At 37.9% G+C, this 19,982-nt stretch overlaps 4 protein-coding genes and 2 long non-coding RNA genes across 8 annotated transcripts; 4 read left to right on the forward strand and 2 right to left on the reverse strand.

Moving 5' to 3' along the window:
* Positions 1-1,043: 1,043 nt before the first annotated feature.
* Positions 1,044-4,410, reverse strand: Naa35 (N-alpha-acetyltransferase 35). 2 transcript variants are annotated; one of them, XM_076802447.1, is made up of 10 exons: positions 4,327-4,410; positions 4,083-4,144; positions 3,279-3,814; positions 3,011-3,203; positions 2,765-2,946; positions 2,361-2,693; positions 1,889-2,281; positions 1,641-1,814; positions 1,403-1,519; positions 1,044-1,280 (listed from the first exon to the last, which is right to left on the reverse strand). In XM_076802447.1, the coding sequence occupies exons 1-10, from the start codon at positions 4,383-4,385 to the stop codon at positions 1,125-1,127; spliced, it is 2,205 nt and encodes a 734-aa protein (XP_076658562.1). In that variant the 5' UTR covers positions 4,386-4,410; the 3' UTR covers positions 1,044-1,124. The 2 variants fall into 2 exon arrangements, with proteins under 2 accessions (XP_076658562.1, XP_076658561.1); XM_076802446.1 differs by having other exon boundaries at positions 3,011-3,215.
* A 3,171-nt stretch (positions 4,411-7,581) lies between these two features.
* Positions 7,582-8,278, forward strand: LOC143362685 (uncharacterized). Its single transcript, XR_013083682.1, has 3 exons — positions 7,582-7,713; positions 7,805-7,928; positions 8,110-8,278. It is a non-coding gene; the product is annotated as an uncharacterized LOC143362685 (long non-coding RNA).
* On the forward strand, positions 8,260-10,533 carry LOC143362465 (condensin complex subunit 2). The gene is given in 4 exon segments (XM_076802668.1): positions 8,260-8,965; positions 8,967-9,409; positions 9,549-9,807; positions 9,810-10,533. Coding segments are annotated over 4 exon segments (1,734 nt in total). The 3' UTR covers positions 10,136-10,533.
* LOC143362466 (malate dehydrogenase, mitochondrial) lies at positions 10,525-13,765 on the forward strand. Its single transcript, XM_076802669.1, has 3 exons — positions 10,525-10,929; positions 11,188-11,574; positions 12,496-13,765. Exons 1-3 carry the CDS (start codon positions 10,525-10,527, stop codon positions 12,868-12,870), a joined length of 1,167 nt encoding a protein of 388 aa, XP_076658784.1. The 3' UTR covers positions 12,871-13,765.
* Positions 13,766-14,108: 343 nt separating this feature from the next.
* Lnpk (zinc-ribbon metal-binding protein lunapark) lies at positions 14,109-17,928 on the forward strand. Of its 2 annotated transcripts, none has more exons than XM_076803055.1 (9): positions 14,109-14,643; positions 15,546-15,587; positions 15,680-15,867; positions 15,956-16,154; positions 16,374-16,620; positions 17,098-17,259; positions 17,352-17,558; positions 17,635-17,715; positions 17,778-17,909. In XM_076803055.1, the coding sequence occupies exons 1-9, from the start codon at positions 14,617-14,619 to the stop codon at positions 17,840-17,842; spliced, it is 1,218 nt and encodes a 405-aa protein (XP_076659170.1). In that variant the 5' UTR covers positions 14,109-14,616; the 3' UTR covers positions 17,843-17,909. The 2 variants fall into 2 exon arrangements, with proteins under 2 accessions (XP_076659170.1, XP_076659171.1); XM_076803056.1 differs by having other exon boundaries at positions 14,111-14,643; positions 17,790-17,928.
* Positions 17,929-18,127: 199 nt separating this feature from the next.
* LOC143362686 (uncharacterized) lies at positions 18,128-19,578 on the reverse strand. Its single transcript, XR_013083683.1, has 3 exons — positions 19,480-19,578; positions 18,296-19,391; positions 18,128-18,265 (listed from the first exon to the last, which is right to left on the reverse strand). It is a non-coding gene; the product is annotated as an uncharacterized LOC143362686 (long non-coding RNA).
* Between the last annotated feature and the right edge of the window lie 404 nt (positions 19,579-19,982).

The raw sequence follows: 19,982 nt of genomic DNA on the forward strand, positions 1-19,982 counted from the left end.
ACGAATTTTGTGATTTACTGGTACCATTCTCCCCCAATTGCATTTTTTCTACATCCGAGAACACCCAATAGTTCATCTTTAGTTATTTGATTATAGCACAATCTTTTAGGTTGATAATAGTAAGGAAACTCTCTTCCGTCTCAGGCTATTATTTTTATTAGACGTACACCACTTTCTCAAACGAATTTTGTGATTTACAGGTTGCTCGATCGCATCGATCGCAGATCTCGCGTTCAACGTCACGGAATTGGTTACATTTCTTTTTTCCTTCTGTATCACACAGAATTTAACAACGTATAAATCGTGCTGTCTCCTGGGTAAATCAGAATGGGAGTACTCATACACACAAACAAACCAGGTCATGAGATCAATGGAATTGCGAGATCGTCCAATGGTAAGAAAAAAGATATACCATCCGGATCGGTGTGTTGCGTGTGTGTATACAATAGGAAGCTTGCAATATTTCTCAAATGTTGCACCGATGAGAGAAAGAGAAAGAAAGAGAGAGAGAGAGAGAGAGAGAGAGAGAGAGAGAGAGAGAGAGAGAGAGAGAGAGAGAGAGAGAGACTGACTGACTCTCTAACAACAAAGGGAACTTGTGAACAGTTTCATTCGGGGGCGTAGCATAATTCTTCTTCTTCTTTTTTCTTTTTACTATACAACGTTTCGTAGCTATACATTCTACAAGTTGTATTTACATCTCGCGATCAGACCTGTGAACTTTCACGAACCTTCAATCCTCAGACGAGTGACACATTCATTCCTCAGTAGTCCACATGAACTCACTTAAAACATATACAATCTGTGATAAACTATATACAAATATCGTTTCTTGTTTAATATAGAAATTTATCCACAAAATATATACGACAAATAATACATATCTGTACAATAAAGGGAAAAGACCGGTTAACGACGGAGACCTATTATAATGGAGTGCATCAAGGATTGGTTGAAGAGTAAGGGTGGGTTTCAAGGCGTGATGTCTGTCTCTGGGGGCGATCTAATCTCACGGTTGAACGGGGAAAAAAGGCATCGAAGAGTCAACAACACAAAAATATTTTTTTCCACGGTTAAAACTAAAATAAATAATATGTCCAGTTTGCCGGTTGAACCGGGGACCATTACAATGATTTCAGTTTCGTGAGTTTGATCAGCGGAAAATGTTGGTGACAGGAGAAATCAAATACTGGCGGTTCCTTCGAATCCTTTTGGTGTCCATGGGCGAGTAATTTTAAAACCACGAAATTCGTTTTCGACACTTTCAATAATTCATTAATCTGCAAAACGTATAAAGTAAATAAAATGCGCACGGTGTTTATCTCGCAGTGTTCATTCATTAATGAGATATTCCAACGTTACGAGATAAATATTAAAATTAATTTATAAATATTCACAGTACCTCATTTACAGTACTGGCGTTCGGTGGGTAAAGGGATAAGGCTCGTTCTAGCATGTTTCTCGCTTGATGAAAGTGTCTACAGCCGGCTAAGTACTGCATCTCACTAGTGACCTTTTCCTAGAATCACAAACATCAATAGTAAATTCAATGTAAGGGTGGTCGGATGGAAACGCAGCGCCGTACTCAATGTATCAGCAAAATAATTTGTTAATTGCAGTCTGCTCGTTATCGTACTCACGTTTCGTTTATGCATCTGTGCATTAGTCATAACTAAGAATTCCTGATAATGAACTGGCGGCGGTGTCAGCAGCGACGAGAATGGCAATAACCTGTGCTCGTATCGGACTCGTTCTGAATCAAACTGTATTTCAGGGAGAGGTATCCTTCCATCCATGCGGAAACCGACTAAAGCCTATAATATAAATGTGCATTGTAGATCATATTGCGAACGTCTTTGGAGCGTAGAATAGTCGAAGGAAAATTTACTTTGTAATATCCGCCACATATATTCTGCATAGCCTGATACATTAATATTTCCAAGTCGTACGGTCTTGGCGTTGATTTCTTTTTCTTATTTTTAGCGCTCTTCTTGGCACCTCTGCCTTTATGCGCGTCATTACGTTCACCCTGTTCCATTAAGAATGTATCGGCTCTCGTGATGGCCGACACGAGCCAACCATAAAGAAATTCATAAAGGTACCAGTATATGTAATGGTACTCGTGTACCGAATACAATTCCAGCTCGAACCCACTCAACAAGTACATGACCATTACTCGCAGCGTATGATACAAAATCCATGTTGCGAAACAAGCTAGATGCGACCTGGGTGTAACACTTTTTAAAGACAACGTATGTAAGAACCCATCTACCCTTTCAGCCTGTCGAAATTGCAAATTTCAAATAATAGAATCCTCGGGGAATCGTATTGATTTTTTAGATTCTACAGCTTCGACTCACTTCGTCTTGCAACGCGGCGAAGTCTTCCAACAGATGTGCTAGTTTGTCTCTTTGCCTCGCTCTATTGTGACCGGTCAGCTGCAACAACATGCCAAACAGGCTGACACAGTGGGACAAAAAGTTGTCGACGTACTCCTTCGCTTGGTGATTCTGAAGCAACGTGCTCTTTGGCATTAAGACCGGCGGCGCGATAAAATTACGCGCCGCGTCTTTCAGAACATCGGCAAAGTTGTGCACGCCGAACACCCGATTCGTCGTCGGCAAGTAAACAATCTGTAGCATCGATCTAGATAATATACACGGACTTTGTCGTGAGAATTCTAAAAAAAAGTCCTAAAAAGAAATCAGTGTATTTGGTATTTATACTAAAAGTCGCTAACGAAACTCGTCAAGCCGTTTCTTACCAAAGCTGCGTGGAGCCCGTTCTGATTGGTGATCATGGTGACCGTTCTAAATCTATTTAACAGTTCGTCCAAATATTTTAGCGCCTCCATTCTCGGCTTTATTTTTGTATATCGCGGGAATGTTGGCGGTAATAATCTTTGATTCACCATGGGATCAAATCCCATGATATTCGGATAATTTGCTGGAAATCAGAACAGAATTATTCCTTAAGAGAACCGGCGCAAAACGCCTTGCGAGATACCTACAAATCTCATCAGCCTTTTCTCCACGATCCACTGTCTTAATCATAACTTGAATCATGTATGAACATTTGTATAATAATCTATGGCAGTCATTTAGATTCTGTTGCAGCTGCTCTTTCTTCCCCATTAATGACAAGATTTGATAGAACAATTTGGTAAATCTAATTCGCGCGTACAGAGCCAGTCCATCATTGTACTGAAAGCATAACTAGTCATAGTAATATCAAAGATTTTATTTTAATTGTATCACAGAGGAAATTAGTGTACATACTTCTTTTTCAGATTCCTCGTCGACTGGCTTTATTCTACTTTTCCTATGCAGTTCCTCTTCTACTTCGCGTAACATAGATATAGTTTTCTGTTCTGCAATGTCTTGTTGCAGTCTGTATCCGTAAGTAACACTTTGAAAGTCTTCTTCCTCAAACACTAAGGCTTTGTTTATGCAATCTTTAATGATTTCGATTATTTTGTACACAGCATAACAAAAAGTCTTCAGAGATTTATCTATTACTTGGCTGGGCTGGTGAAGGTACAAGTTAGTGAAAACAGTTTGCGCCAGACTGTGACCTTCCAGCCATGATACCATACACGCATACGTTGAATCGATTATTCCTATAACCTCCGACGGTGTCAGATTGTCCAATTTCAATGCGCCAGAGTCAACTGCCTGCGTGAAAGTACATGGTTTGTTGCTGCCTCTATTGCATTGCATGCCAGCATCCATTTTTGGATCCATCATTTCAATTGCAGACATTGCCTCAAACAATCCAAATAATTTATCGCGCAAAAGTTCCCCTAACTCCAGCTCTAAATAAACAAATTACATACGTATTAAACATCGACAATTACATTCCTTGCGAAACAATAATCTGCATCACCAATATTTTGAAATTAACTTTAATAAATTCTGAATATAATCAAACTCGTGTTTGCACAAAACTAATTGGATCAGTTTGCTTTTATTGCTTAGAGTCTAACAGTATCACAAGAAGTGTACAACAAAAAAGGCAACAAAAAGGGGAAAAAATCCGAGCGAACGTTCACACGCGAAAAAACTGAATTTGTAAATAAGCACCTGTAACGGCTTCGAAGAACTCTTGGGTGATGTCCACCCAATTGTAACTGACTTGGTCGAATCTGTAATGTAAACGAACGTATAAATTAAAAAATATTGCCAAGGATCGTGCAATGTGTTGTACGTTAGGTTATTTTCCAGAGGTCTGATCGAGATCGTAGCTCTTTCCCACGACCATTTTCATAGACGTACGTAATGTATAGAACCAGTTTCTTTTAAATACATTTAATTGAATACAACTCACTGTGATTCTTTATCTTTGCCCATGTCAACCGAATTCTGTTCTTCCACCATGGTCGCCATTCCTGCAGACTGACCTGTCACATTTACCAGCACTGCCAACAACACGAAGCCATGCATTATCTTGCGGCGGGAGATGTGAATTTTTTTAATTGAGGAAGAAGGAAACGCTTCGACTCTGCTATTTAAATATTGGGGTCATGAATACCGGGGCACCCTGCACAGTAATTATCGGCAAAAAAAGTACTTGCGAAAATATTTAATTAATTTCTTTTAATTGTCTCTCTTTTGAAGACCACCTAAAATGTCGAAAGTAGTCAAGAAGATTCATATTATTGGGCTCAATTCTTTTACAGCCCGTGCTTTAACCAGCTTTAACTAACTGCATAACCAATGACCATACAACACCAATAAGAAGAGAGAAAAACCGATCAATCACCGCTGAGCTGGGAACATCTAGCTTTCCTATTGGCTGGAGACAAAGGTCAGGCGAATTCGAAGGGTCGAAAGATTTGGAATGCGCGGCAATATTTGAAATGTAATATAATAGAAAAATTTCATAAATTTCATAAACTATGAATGTTACCACAGACGAGGTATAAGGATAGACCCATCATCCAATGCATTTTCGTGTCCAACGTTTTTGGGGTCACGTAACCCCATTACCATTTTCGTGTCACATCCTGTATTACCAACTGGAACTAAAATCTGCTGACAGCGTCGTTAGTGGTAGCACAGACGAGGTATAGGAGTAGACCAATCACCATATGGGCTTTCGTGTCTCACACGTAAACAACTGGTTTTCTTACGCCCTCTACGCTGACGAACGATAAATGTTGGAACTAGATCCACAAAAATGATTAAATCTGGTCAAATCAAATGATTGACGAGTTATGTAATGTACATATCTGATGTTATGACTATAGGTTCAAATTATATTTTTTTATTTGATGTCATTATGTTATATATCTACAATTATCTTTATCAATACAATATTAATAAATATAGATACTACGTTTCCAAATTATAGAAATACAATTTTCATAAACCTAGCTTGAACGTAAATAACAATTCTCCATACGTATAATTATTATTCGCATTTCTACAATTTTTTAACACTATTAATACGCAACCATTTTGAATATATTTTGTAACTGAACTTGAAAAAGAAATTAAATTGAAATTTACTATATATTTTCATGTATATTTCATTTAAAAAACATAAACTTTAGCTTTAAAGAATCATCCAAAATATCATATTAGTTGTAAAATTCGAAAGTGTTAAGAATTAATTAATCAATAATTATGTAGTTGATCTTTTTTCAAAGATTTCAATCTATTTCACTACTGACTGAGAACGTAGTTGCATTATTTTCTTTCACGTTTGTAGTGAGAAAATAAACGACGAAGGCAACAGTACGTCTCCTTTTTTTTTTTTTTTTTCTTTCTCCGAGGAGGTAATCTCGTTACGGATACCCGAACCCCCCCCCGGGGGGGGTGGTCCGGGTTATGTGGGACTCCTCGGCTGGTTGGTGCAACGCCGAGTATACCCACTAACTCCTCCCCGTCCGTCCCTAGACTCCTGGGGGCACCCGTGCTCTGCGCGCGCATGTCAATCCGGTGTGCCCCCGCCTTAGCATACCACCCAGGGGGGGACGCGGCCCCCTCCCGTACCTACTCTATCCGAAGGCACCACGCAACGGACGACGTGGCGCCTTCCCCCCTGTTAGGCCGCCCGATGAGCATCCGGGCCCCCGCCCGAGATGCCCGGCGGCCTCCGGGGACGCCGTTGGTGACCGAGTGTAAGGGGATATCCGATCCCCCGCCTCGAGATCATCAAGGGCGTCCCCGCTCGCGTCAGAGGCGTCGCAACGGGGGTACGCCCCCGGGGCGTACCCTGCGCCGCCTCCCCCCCCTCCGGCCGGGGGTCCAGATCATCTTTTATCTGTATCTTTTATTCGAACGCTTCGAATAAATCTTCGAATAACTGTTGCCGAGCGCCGAGCTTCAAAGACCCAGCGACGACAGACGACATACAATGTAAGCGGATGGAGAATCGCGCACGTATGAAAGTTTAAACTTTTAGATTTTTCAATATATCCTCATGAAATTGTGACGAGCGAATGGAGGGGATTTTCCTGATGAAAATGAGGTCAAATTCGAGTGTAATCGAACAAGTTTCACTGATACGTAATGTTACAATAAAAATTACAATCTAATTAAAGACAGTCCAAATGATGTCGTGTTTGCACTCATTTTGATCGGGATAAGCTCTACAACTCATTCGTATTAACAATATTGTTCTGATTAAAAACATAAAAGCATAAATGTGTGTAGCGCGAGCGTAGTAGAAGCAACGTAAGGAGACATACTGTTGCCTTCGTCGTTTATTTTCTCACTACAAACGTGAAAGAAAATAATGCAACTACGTTCTCAGTCAGTAGTGAAATAGATTGAAATCTTTGAAAAAAGATCAACTACATAATTATTGATTAATTAATTCTTAACACTTTCGAATTTTACAACTAATATGATATTTTGGATGATTCTTTAAAGCTAAAGTTTATGTTTTTTAAATGAAATATACATGAAAATATATAGTAAATTTCAATTTAATTTCTTTTTCAAGTTCAGTTACAAAATATATTCAAAATGGTTGCGTATTAATAGTGTTAAAAAATTGTAGAAATGCGAATAATAATTATACGTATGGAGAATTGTTATTTACGTTCAAGCTAGGTTTATGAAAATTGTATTTCTATAATTTGGAAACGTAGTATCTATATTTATTAATATTGTATTGATAAAGATAATTGTAGATATATAACATAATGACATCAAATAAAAAAATATAATTTGAACCTATAGTCATAACATCAGATATGTACATTACATAACTCGTCAATCATTTGATTTGACCAGATTTAATCATTTTTGTGGATCTAGTTCCAACATTTATCGTTCGTCAGCGTAGAGGGCGTAAGAAAACCAGTTGTTTACGTGTGAGACACGAAAGCCCATATGGTGATTGGTCTACTCCTATACCTCGTCTGTGATTCTATTCTCGTCAGATGTCGCTCATGATTGTTAATAAAAAAACACAGTCTTTTAATCTTTTTTTAAGACAAACAATGTATTGTTAAAACCTGTAATAGTATACATACTGCTCCCTTATTTCACTGTATTACATTTGTCTAAGTACTTCCATAGTTCTCAAGTGACATCCTCTCTGCCAAATGTAAATGAATATTGTTCATGACAGAACTAAATAGTTTTAGGAACGCACATATGAAATTCAAACTTGAACGAATTTATAGAAGCTCTTGTGGGTAACGTGGAATGTTAGTGAACTGCATCATTTTCATGAATATTATAATAAATGGAAAATAAGGTAATCGATAAGAATGATTTTGGTTATAATATAATAAAACTTGTTTCGGTACAGTTTGACGTTTATAATGTTGATTGTCCGATATTTTTAGGACCTTGCGAACAAACTAAAAACGCTTCAACAAATGCACATTGTGTTACAACAATATCACACATTATTACATTTTCTGAGAGTCGAACTGGAAAAGATTATGAACAATTTCATCACATTAAACGGTAATCACTTCCATTAATACGTTTAATAGTTATAGCCTTTCTTTTGAAGGGAAAGATTTGTTTAGATTTCTTCAAAGCCTTTGGAGATAGCACTGTCACTTTTACAAATGTTTACTTGATGCTTTCACATTTTCAATTGTTCTATATTTTTATACATGTATAAAACAAAATAACATTATAGGCCTGAAGAACAATAAAGCACCCGAATGAATGAAAATGCTTCTTCGAAAACAAATAATATACACAATTTATGGACATAGATATATAGACACGGACATATATATATAGACTTATTTATTATACAAGAATCCAATCTAATTATAATCACAAAATGGCATCTGTAAAAAATGAGAAAGATTTGTTAACAAACACTTTAAAAATCAGTAGCATGTTAATTACTTCAAGAAAGTCTATCCTTGTACAGGATACACCGCTTTGTGTCTTGTCAGAAAATGATGATGAACAGGAACGTTTAGCTAGACACAGTGAACTATATGCTGTGAGAAAATCTGTGGCAATGACAACTGCAAACAGTAGGAGAAGTTCTCTAGGGCTCTCCTTTCTAGCACAAATGTCAGTACCTGAAATGGCCAGTTGCGTGAGAGAATGCATACAGCTCGATGTAGAAAACAAGTTTAACCTGAAAACCACGTTCAACCTTCCACTCATCGACTATATGGCATACCTGATCAAAAAGCAAGACGGAGAGATGTCCGATTTACAAACAGCCACTGTATCCTTGGATGTCAGCACTAAAATCTATGGATCTCATGTAGATAGCATACGTACAGCAATGATGAAATTTACTGGTAGATTAGAAAAAGACGCTTCTGTGACAAACAGATAACCAGGCAGATGATTCCACTGTGCATGACGACCAAACAGAAAAGACAGAGAAAATAAGAAAAAGAAAAAACATAAGCAGAAAGGTTTTAGCACCATTGAAAGCTTGAAATGCATCATTGAAATACTGAAGCTCACAGTGTGTTTAATGAAGGATCAAGACACACAAACTGTAAATACAATTTACCAAGCAATGCATCCGTAAACGGACGTTGTTATTGACACTGTGGAGAGTAAGAATTTTAAAACCAGGAGAAGTAAGCATTCCAGAACTAGATCTCTCTGGATCGTGTATATGTCCACCGATGGCAAACTTTCAGTTCCTCGGTTGGGACGATGACGATAACACGGAGCTCGAAGACGTAGAAGAAGAAGACGCAGGAAACGGGTCTCAGTGCGACTTGGACGTCAGCGTTCCAGCTGAAGAGGAAATAGTTCGCTCTATAGACCCCTTTAACATTGACGAGGAAGAGGAGAATGAAAAGAATGTGGTGAAACACATCCAAAGATCAGTAGAAAAGCTGGTGGATTCGTCGTCAGAGTATTCCATACTCGACAAAAATTGGAATGCACATTGGGCTGGTCCAGCATATTAGAAGGCAAACAACGTCAACAGACCTTTCGGAGAAAGTGGGATTGTAGAAGCGTATCCCCAAAAACGTGGTAAAAAAGGAAAGAAATAGAGCTACATACATTACGACGACGGTAATAAGAAAACTGCAGTAGAAAAATTCACGTTGAAGTTGCTGAAAGAGATTGGCACGAATCGTCGGTTAGGCTTCCACGAGATTTGCGTTAATTGTAAACGCGTTGATATTGATCACGACCGTGAACAAGTTGTTCCTTCACGAGCTGATCTCCATAGATTCGAAAAAGAATGATGACTTGAACACTACTCACATGTCTGACGACATCATCACATGTAACTATGACAATGAAAATAACATATCGAACTACTGTTCTAATGTTCCTGTCATGGATCATGAAACAGAAGACAATGTTAGAAACAAGGATCACGAGAACGAAACGTTTGAGAACAAATGTTCGGGAACAATCTGGTCGCTATTCCCACATTAACAAATAAGTTACCCATCGCTTACAGAGTTCGCACTAAGAAGATTAATATTCAATAATTAAAGAAATCAATTTGGAAATGTTTGACAGAGTCTGTTGGCACGGAAACCGTAGACATACATCCGGAGGTGCAATAAGAAACTGGCAATCAAATGAAGGCAGATAAATGCTTCAGCGAGATTTATAAGAAACTGCCAGAGAATTTGTCAAAGACCAACGCGGATTCGTTGAGTTTCCCCATTGCCTTTGTATCCTTACTGCATTTAGCAAACGAGAAAACATTGTTGTAGCTCCGAATTGAACGCATCTAAATTGTAACTACTTTAAAACACTGTGAAATATGCAATTGTAAAACATAAAAAACATATTTGATAGATTAATATTTATACTATTGTTTAATCACTCATACCACTCATTTTTTCTTAATTCTGCACAAATGCTACGTTCAAAGAGGCAACGGTGAAATAAGTTAGGGGAAAAGATATTTAATAATTTTTCGTGCGCATTTATAGACAATTTCGTTTATACGTTCATTTGTTCACCGGTTATTTTTACTAGTCAGCGTGATATTGGGTTAAACCGATACCCTCGGCGATTCTCCTCGCACTTTGTAAATCCTGATAGTAATAAGAGAGGACATCGTCATCGATGACTCATTCTGCAAAACAAATGATCAATCATGATTGAATCACAGTGGTGTCTTCTGCGATCCATCGGGAGGGGTGTACGGATCCGCAACATTTCGAAAATATCGACCAACGATGGAAAAGATAAGAGTTCGGAATGCAGCAAGAACACGGAGAAATCTGGAGAGAAGACTGATGCTAGTTCGAAGGGCGAATTCAATGGCTACGACTGCTTCCTCCCAGACCGGAAGGGCGACGTGCAGGTGTGCATAATTGGGGGCGGCGAGACACCACTTTACACAGCTGCACTTCTGAAACAATCCCGCTTAATAAAACGCATAAACCTGGTGGACACAACAAACAGCATGGCTGGTGCGGTCTTGGACACGAGTCACATTGACACGTCCACCCGAATCAAGTACCATAAGAGGAAACAAATAAGGAACGCCCTTAAAGAAGTACGTTTACCACTAGACAGCGGATCTTTATGCAAAAGAAACATTTTCTACTTGAATTGCAACAAACTGAACTGAAATAGAAATTTATTTTCTTCCTCAATATATTTAATAAGATTTTTAAATTCTTCTAATGTTTTGAATTACACCTACTCATTTTTGTTACAAATCCATAAAATCCGCTGTCTATTCATTAGATTACTAAGAGATTTCTGTTTTCAAAGTTCTCCACTCGATCTAAGATCTTACTCTCCTTCGCAGACGAACATAATTGCCCTGATGGACGAGTCGGAGCCATGCGTGATGGAACTGAACCCGAAAACCCAATTCGAATCTGCAGCATCTTACGTATACGAAATGGCCGAACACATGGTAACTGTGAGCTCTGAGGCATTGGTAGCAATTTTCGTTCGGCCTGTCACAGCAATGCTGCCCATGGTCTCTGAGATTTACAAACTCTCTGGATGGTGGGATCCAGACAGAATCATCGGCTCCACGGCCTTCGAACGCATGCGAATGGAGGCTACAACAGCGAATCTCCTGGATCTTGATCCTGCGTTCCTATCGATCCCTATGGTAGCCGGCGCGGATCCCTACACCATCGTTCCTCTTCTATCTCGCAGCAGCCCCATTAACCGGTTCACTCATGTACGAGGATACCCAAATTCAAACAACGGAGATGTCTCCAGACAAAACAATATTAACTCTCGAACGACGGAGCCTGGGTCTATGTTGATCCTCAATATAAAAATCGTAATTCAATTACGATTACAAAATTGCGCTCTTGAATTTCTCTCTTTTCGATATTTATCTTTTACCATTAATGATTTAAACATTTGACGTTCCAACCATTATATATTGAAATAGAGACTTCAATACGTATCCCGGAATTTTTTTTATTTTTTGAAAGCCAAGAACAGTAAAAAAATTAGTCGCGAACATGAACGAGCCAGTATACAGTCGGCGTCAATGAAAATAAGGTATCAATTATATAGTTATAAAAATGGTCCGTCGTCGGAGGGTTAATGGAACGTTCTGTATCACGAGATAAGACTTAAGACGGAGTATTTTGCACGCGGATCAATCAGTCGATAAGTTTGATACCATAGACAGCGGTACAGTAACACAGTAATTCTTTAAAAATTGCTCGATCATTTCCTAGAGCAGATATGAGCGCAACTTGTTCTTGGGAGTTCTCCTCACGTTAGGGTAGTGGTTCACAGACCAAATTGCAGTCATATCTGCTCTAATGCAATAATTCTCAGCTTCCACTACCTGTAAACTGAGAAAAATCTATGTCCTAAAAAACGAGCGATTCCTAAACTATGTCCACACTGAAGCAGCATTGAGCAACTTTTTGTCGCCTCTTGATAGTTTACTTTTATTCGCTAAAAAAAGAAGAAGGTAATAAAATGTTGCTTCGGTGTGGACATACCTTTAAAGTGTCGCCGTATCTCGACCTCCTATGAATATGCACGCGTCCTCTTACCATTTAGCGATTCGTCGAGCCAGCTAACTTTCCAATTATGTTTTTTCGTGAGCGAAATAAAAAGAGCACGTTGTAAACAGGCGCAACAAGAAATGTTGCTACAATCGCTGCGCGGGGCGGATAAGGAAATAACGAGCATCGACCGCAGGGGACCGATACTGTCAGTTGGTGCCGCCGCTGCCAAGTTGATTCTCACACTCGCCAGTGGACTCAGTGGATCACCGAATGTCACCTCCTCCGGTTACGTTCGATCGAACGTGTTACCGGTTTGCCGGTTCTTTAGCAGCGAATTGCTATTCGGCCCGGGTGGTGTGCAGATGAATTTCGGACTGCCAAAAATGTCGCCAGCGGAAGTGGTACTGGTCGAGCAAGCAGTACCCATGATCAACGAGTTCGTTCACATGGCGATAAAAGCGGTTTTCAGCTACAGCTACGTGAAGCAGAAAACCGCCTAACGTCGTTGCCTCTTACAGAAACGATCGCTGAACAACGATGCGAAATCCTTTTGTCTAGAAGCGAGACACGCAAAACGGTGATAATGTAACGGCAACTATGTCTTACTGTTGCCAATATCATTCGCTTAATTGTTTCTCGTTAAATTGTCGCCCGGGAATGAGTTGCTGATAATGACATTGATAATTTACGAGTATCCGTTACGTTTGTATAAATCATACCCAAACGGAGCAATATGCGCGCTGTCGCCCTAATGTATGCGGCCACGACGTCTCGAAAAAAGGAGAAAATGGTCTTTTTAATCATTACCTTCTTTTGTGAAATCTTGGTAGCGTGGGAGGTTCGATTGCAATTATGTAGAACACAAATCAAATAATATATTTGAATAATATATTTTATGTAGTCGTTATGGGAGTCTGAGGACGAGGGGGATTATTTATATTTTTTAAAAATAGTAGTGCCAATGTATCGATTTCTCTAGGTAAATCGGCGTAACGCGTCACGTCTATTTATAGTATGTCCACTAAAAATGTTGCTCACGCAGAACCTTGGAGAAGACTATCGCTATCGCAAGGTCTCCGCAAGATCTGCGACTTCGACGTCTGCATTTCTTCCTTATCGATAAGGGAAGCGCAACGTTTCTGCTAAGAGAACGTTGCCTAAGAAAGTGACTCTTCATGGATGCATCTTTACAATTTCAATAATCGTAAATTAAATTATTAGAACGAGTCATTATTTGACGCGCCCCGTAAACCTAGTGTTAACTATGGTTTCTATAATTGACTTGCACTATTTTCATGTTGCATTAAAGATCCACAGTCTATATATAATACTATATTGCAGCAAAAATATGAGATTTTTGTTAGAAATTTTTGAACTTACAGCGTGCGAAGATTAGAAAGTAAAAAAATAGAAATAGTTACAGAAATTTATTTCGTTTGAAAACTCGAGTCTTTCGAAGCCGAGTTGTGGCTGAAATTTTTGAAAATTGTGACGTCGTTCTGCCTCACGACTTATAGAGTTGTCGCAAAAAGTCCCTCTAAGAGATCGCGTGACGTCACGCTCTTAGAATTGGCCCACCAACGTACCAGTAGTGGGGGTACCTAGTGACGTCACGACCGGTACTGTAGAGCCGTGATAGGAGGCTCACCCTTAGCACTAATCGCGACGTCACTGTCTGGGCTAGACTAGACTGGACTAGACTACAGCCTCGTGACGTTACTCGGGTTCGGAATATAGCATTTCCCCCACTGTTTATCTCAGAAATCCCTCGATCTGGTAACGCTGCCTCACGACCACAGATATGCATTTCCGTCGACGATCGGTTAGCAACGCGCAAAAGTGACAAGCGAAAAATAAAGAGGTCTCCGACATCTGTTGCTTCGGCGATATACGCGTGTGTTCGTGTTTCACGGGCATAGGTATTCCGCGCGTTGATTGGAAACGCGTACATACTACCGTTCTCGGCGGCATGATAGCGGATTTCGTGGCACGCTGTCGTTCAAGAATTGTTTATAGAGTATCGGGTCTATAAATATATCGGGACAAAACGTGAAGGGATTTGAATTTGGGCCGAGCGACTGCACGCAGCTACCACCAGATATCGCCCGGCTAAGTTATTTTAAAATTCGCAACGAATCTCTTGTTTTGACTTTGACACCTTCAGGCACCGACCGTTCCCCGTCAACGTTCGTGGAACTGAATTTTTTCCGCCTCGTCTCCGGGGGACCCGTTGAATTTTCGCCGCCATGGGGATTATATTGTCAAGATTTCGCGTAAGTCTCGTTTCGCATATTTTGCGCAAAATGGCATCGACCCGCTGCTGGTGTTCGTTTTTAAGGTTAACCGTCTTTCCACCATATCACGCGTTTTTATTGTGCATTTAGAAATCGCTCGCCGGAAACCATTTTCCGTTCGAGCACTGGAAACTATAAACAGCTCGATAATTTACGCTTCCTGGAGCGTGGAATTAAATCAGCGTAAAGATATCTACGGATTTAAGAGTGACAGGGTTTCGAGGTTAGGCGCGAATATGTAAGGAGAGTTTAAACGAAGCTTATCGAGATGTAGAATACCTTCGATCTGTTTGGATCTACATTGTGCGCGCAAGTCTCTACAACGTCATACCTTGCCATTCGATTCTGTTTAATAGGATTCCAGGTCTTAACGTTCGATGATTTATCAGAATTGAATTGTATGTTATGCTAGAGGATTACCATATGATAGGATATTACCATTCAATGACTCTCCATTCGTCTTATTTGAATTTTTTACTGTCCACCTATAAATAACCTTGAACATTATACAGGATACATATTATACGATGAACCATTTTTCAAAGTATCTTTTTCTTATTGAAATTTACATAAGCGTTCTAACTGTACTTTACAATTTCGTGTGGAAAAAATTTAATGGCAGAAAAGGATGATTTGGCAGTGACTAGTGAAAGCTGCGAATTAACATGCTATGCATGTAGTTATGAGCTTCCATATTGATTGTTATTTCATGAACTTCTTTGGATTCACAATGAAGAATTCATTTGAATTTATATTTAAATTTAAATGTTTTATGAAGTTGTGTACACACATGTAAATGCATATGATTGTAGCTGTACGAACATATGCTTGGTTTTTATGTTCGCAGATATATAACAAAACAAATCTTTCGTATATTTCAGAAAAAAAAAACGACTATTGAAATTTTAGAAAGCCTTGACTCGGTAAGGAATTCATGTTTCTTTTTTTTTCTTTTTCCTTTTTATGTTCATGGCATGAAATTTGTTAATAATCTAATTATTCTTTTTTGTAATAGCAAATTAAAGAGATTGAGAAATATGGGCGCACGACAGAACAAAGGCATAAAAGAATTGTTGGCACTCTCATTTTATACAGTGTGATACTTTATATAATATCAGCGTTCATTTTTTATTTCTGCTTCTTTCCCGCATCATTGTATGATCAAATATTTTATATCATTCCATTATTGATTTTTCCTATTCTGTAAGTATTTTATTTCTGTGTACATATAATTCTAGTATTTTCCAAAGTCATTAATTAGATGCATTAATTGAATCTTTGACTATTATAGAATATTACTCACAAAAAAGATGGTCACATGGTATTATAAACGTAAAATTTCCGAGAATCAAGAGAAATTAAGTACAATGCAGTTTGAAAAAAATAAAATCCTAGATGAAGTCACAGAGACTGAGACTTACAAAAAGGCTAAAGAGATTCTGTTAAAATTTGCTCCAGATCAATTAAAAATGACACCTGTGAGTAGAACAGTGTATATAATACGTGAAACTTTTTTTTTTTCATTTATGTGATATGATTTTTGTTTTATTTGAGTTTGTGTTGATTGATCTTTTCTTGTTTTTGTATTTCAGTTATCTCCACAGGTTTGTATTTTAGGTTTCTTGCTTTCTTCGTAAAAGCAGTAGATACGAAATTTCTTGTGTGCAGGGAATGAAAAGAAATGAAGATTAAAAGAAACTTTATTTTAGTCATCTTATAGAGTACCACAGCCCACAGAAACACCACAACGATCTGTATCACCACAAAATCTGACATCCCCTTCTAATTTGGGAGAACTAAGGAAGAGAGTGCTGACATCTCAAAAACCAGTATTAAACGTACAGAGGGCTACACCCAGTAACACTGGCCTTGCCCCAGTTGGCATATCTCCCGTTCAGGCCACACCAATTGGTTTCCAGAGCGGTATTAGACCAGTTATTCCAGTTATGGGTTATCGTTAGTATTTTTAAAATTGAATATATTAGACTTTCAAGTACTAGATAAATAATAACAGCGGGATTTCCGAGAATATTAGGGATTTCGATGAAAGTTTCAGCATGTGTATAACTAGCATAGATCTACAAAACGTATATTTAAAATTTTCATTACGAGATCCAATCAAAAAGTTTTAAAAGGTGCCTATTTTATTTTCTTATGTAATTTCTACCAATTGCAACTTTTGCAAAATCTTTTTTGTACATTGTTTAGTAAACCAATCCTTCTAATTGTTCAGAAAGAGTCAAGGTCGTTTGGTTCAATTTAAAAAAAACTATTTTGTTTTGTTTGAATACTTTTGTGAACCACTGTATATCTGGTACAACGAAAATTAATTTTGTGCGTCGGTTGCCCGTTGTTCATAGAAGTACAGTATTGGTCTGCTTACTACTTTATAAAAATTAACGGCAAGAAATGATGAAAACATTTACATGATAGGATCGCCATTACCACGGCCGATATTAGCACGCGAAAGGAGTTATTTGGAACGGTTGGTTGACTACATAGTGGGTGATGGTCCAGCGAATCGCTATGCATTAATATGCCGACAGTGCTTTTCGCACAATGGAATGTCGTTGAAAGAGGAATTCGAATATTTCGGTAAACATCTGTTATAAACTACATGAAGAGTTAAGTATGCAAGTACAGCTTCGATAGTAAATGTCTTAAATATACTTCTTTGGTCATTGTAGGATTCAAGTGTTGTTACTGCAATACTTGGAATCCTGCAAGAAAGCAGAAATGTGCTGCACCCAGACTGGATCACGATGTTACTCTATCATCGATGCAACTTAATTCATCGAACGACTCCGAAGAACAAGCATTGTCATCACCAAGTAACGAAAACGAAACAAACGCGAAACCAACGCAAAACGAGCCATCCAGTCCCTCGGACACAGGTTCGAATATTTTTCCATATGCAATGTTTTGTTTTACCATGAATTGTCATCAGAAAAAACGAAATACTATTTTTAGATTCGGATATCGAGGTCGTTGAGCGACCAACGGAGTCTGAAGATACCGAGCAAACTGCTGAGGACCCTAAAAAAGAAGGTGGTAAGTTACGGTCTTGTTTTAAAGAATGTTACTATTTCATTTCAATCACGAGTTATAAATAGTTATAATTGCAGAGGAGCCGAATGATACAGTAGAAAAAATGGACATCGACGAAACCGTTTCTTAATAAATATGTATATAGGTATATACATATATAGCGGAACTGTAAATATTACCGACGTAGTCTTTGGAAGAAGAGATAGTATATGCACAAGCTATGTTGAATATTTTCTGACTCGGAAGTCGAAAGTCATTCCAAATTGTTCTTGTTTAATTCTTGATAGGATTTTGCGGAGCTACGGATCGAAGCAAAATGATCACACGTACTTAGGACATGTTGTTGAAACAATGTCTTGTAAACTATCTTTCAAGAGGCGTTTGCTACTGTTGTTGGCGAAGTCGAGGAACTTCATGGTATTGAGGTCACGCCACCGGAACCGAAAGGTCTAAATATCTCCTTTGCTTTTTTACAGATACAGACAAATCTGTAAAACGAAATTTAAATAAATCGAATACTTTTTCTACGTAATTGTAGATCTTTTCTAATTATCTGATGTTCAAGGCCACTTCAAGCTTATGCCTGGATGGATTTTTGTCTTTTACTATTGGTCAAATTGTTTTGTAAATACGTTCCCATATCATCGAAAACGAAGGAGATAATTAGGTATTCGGGCGAGGCACCTGACGTATTGAAAGTTTGTCGAAGATCGTGTTTATTCTTGTAAGGATCTTAAAATTGTCTGAAAGCATTATCAAAATGCCAACGTTGGAAATTATGGTCAATAATCAATTCTATGCAAGACTGCTTATCTTGTGAATAGGGGACGTTAGTATTTATTGTAGACGAAATTGTTTTATTTCTCTCCATTTAAAGAATCCCAATACATTTGATTTTTCTTTGTGTTTTTCATTATTTCAATGTGAAATGAATTTTGTCGCGTATCGAATAAATTTTGCGGAGTCTGCGAAACATTACCAAAATACGAAAGTAGTACTCAAATATTATTTTCCGTAGGTTAGTTATATTTTTAATGTTATACACATGATAATAGAAGATATAGCTTTTTTATGTCTATATCTGGAAAGACTAATTTGAATTTCAATTTCTTTTATAGACCAGTCTTTTGTCGAATTCCTTCTAGCATAAGTATTATTGTGATAATAACACGTTTCTGTGTCCCTGTAATATTCGTCTGAAACCGAATGCAACTTATTTACGTGCCAGAAGATATGTTAATGATCGATAACAATCACGAAGTTTACTTTTTCGATTTCACTACCATATTATTTTAATTATTACTGACTGCTTTTATTTCGAACCTTAGCTTAATGCGTAGTATTCGATGTAAACAAAAATGTGATTAAAAAATTTGTATTTACAATGATGATCGAAAATGTTTGAACAACTGTTGAAGGAAATATACTTTTTCATAAATTTACATAACATTGACGTTTCTCTTCATGTACACCAATCATGATCGAAATAAAGCTTTGTCGTTTCGAAAATCGAAAAACTCTAGAAAGGGATGTTCAACTCATTGTCAGTGCTGAGATATTGGCCAAGATTTCTATTAAGGGTTCTATTAACTTATATATCCCCTAATTCATTTTCAAATGTTGTATCCTAATTCAAAGATGATTTTACTTTGCTCCGCATTTATATTTTCTTAAAACCACTGTAAATATTTCAAATATTATGTATCACAACACCAAACTATTCCGAGAGTCTATATATTAGTATACTTTAATATCACTCCTACTTACCATAATTATAATATTTATATATTGCTTATACACAATCAATAAAGAATTGTGTATTTTAACATAATTTTATATGAAAAAAAGTGTTAATTATAATTCCAAATACAAGACGTCATTATTGAAAATAGGATCCAATAGGACTTCTGATCCGTCTACAAGCGGTGTTGCTACGTTGTTCAGCGTGGCTAGTACCTGTTAGTAACGTATCTATATGTATCATGAGGAAAATATAGTAAAACAGTGATATTGGCGGGAAAGTACCGGAATAATCTCTTCCGAGACGAGACGAGAGTCCTACGAGTTTTTCATAAGTTATTGTTAACATTTTATTATACAATCGCAGGTAATATTGGAGAAGGAGCTACAAAGAGGCGTAGAGTTCGCTATTTTCAAAATCAAATTATAACAATTTTTAAAAATTTTGCAGGGTGATCAAGGTACCCCATTTTATCAAGAATTTTACTTTGCTGCGGCTAAAATCGCCGCGCATGCGCGACAAATGTTGG

This window comes from Halictus rubicundus, chromosome 17, assembly GCF_050948215.1.
Source record: "Halictus rubicundus isolate RS-2024b chromosome 17, iyHalRubi1_principal, whole genome shotgun sequence".
NCBI classification, from domain to species: domain Eukaryota; kingdom Metazoa; phylum Arthropoda; class Insecta; order Hymenoptera; family Halictidae; genus Halictus; species Halictus rubicundus.

What these genes read in the sequence shown, in the direction of transcription:
- Naa35 (XM_076802446.1), bottom strand. Translation starts at nt 4,385, where the DNA reads ATGGCGACCATGGTGGAAGAACAGAATTCGGTTGACATGGGCAAAGAT. An exon ending in GTTCTTCGAAGCCGTTACAG is followed by an intron (nt 3,815 to 4,082) that starts GTGCTTATTTAC and finishes TTGTTTATTTAG; the next exon opens with AGCTGGAGTTAGGGGAACTT. An exon ending in AGAAAAGGCTGATGAGATTT is followed by an intron (nt 2,947 to 3,010) that starts GTAGGTATCTCG and finishes TCTGATTTCCAG; the next exon opens with CAAATTATCCGAATATCATG.
- LOC143362466 (XM_076802669.1), top strand. Translation starts at nt 10,525, where the DNA reads ATGATTGAATCACAGTGGTGTCTTCTGCGATCCATCGGGAGGGGTGTA. An exon ending in TAAGGAACGCCCTTAAAGAA is followed by an intron (nt 10,930 to 11,187) that starts GTACGTTTACCA and finishes TCTCCTTCGCAG; the next exon opens with ACGAACATAATTGCCCTGAT. An exon ending in CCATTAACCGGTTCACTCAT is followed by an intron (nt 11,575 to 12,495) that starts GTACGAGGATAC and finishes CGTTGTAAACAG; the next exon opens with GCGCAACAAGAAATGTTGCT.
- Lnpk (XM_076803055.1), top strand. Translation starts at nt 14,617, where the DNA reads ATGGGGATTATATTGTCAAGATTTCGC. An exon ending in TTATTGATTTTTCCTATTCT is followed by an intron (nt 15,868 to 15,955) that starts GTAAGTATTTTA and finishes TGACTATTATAG; the next exon opens with AATATTACTCACAAAAAAGA. An exon ending in AGAGGAATTCGAATATTTCG is followed by an intron (nt 17,260 to 17,351) that starts GTAAACATCTGT and finishes TGGTCATTGTAG; the next exon opens with GATTCAAGTGTTGTTACTGC.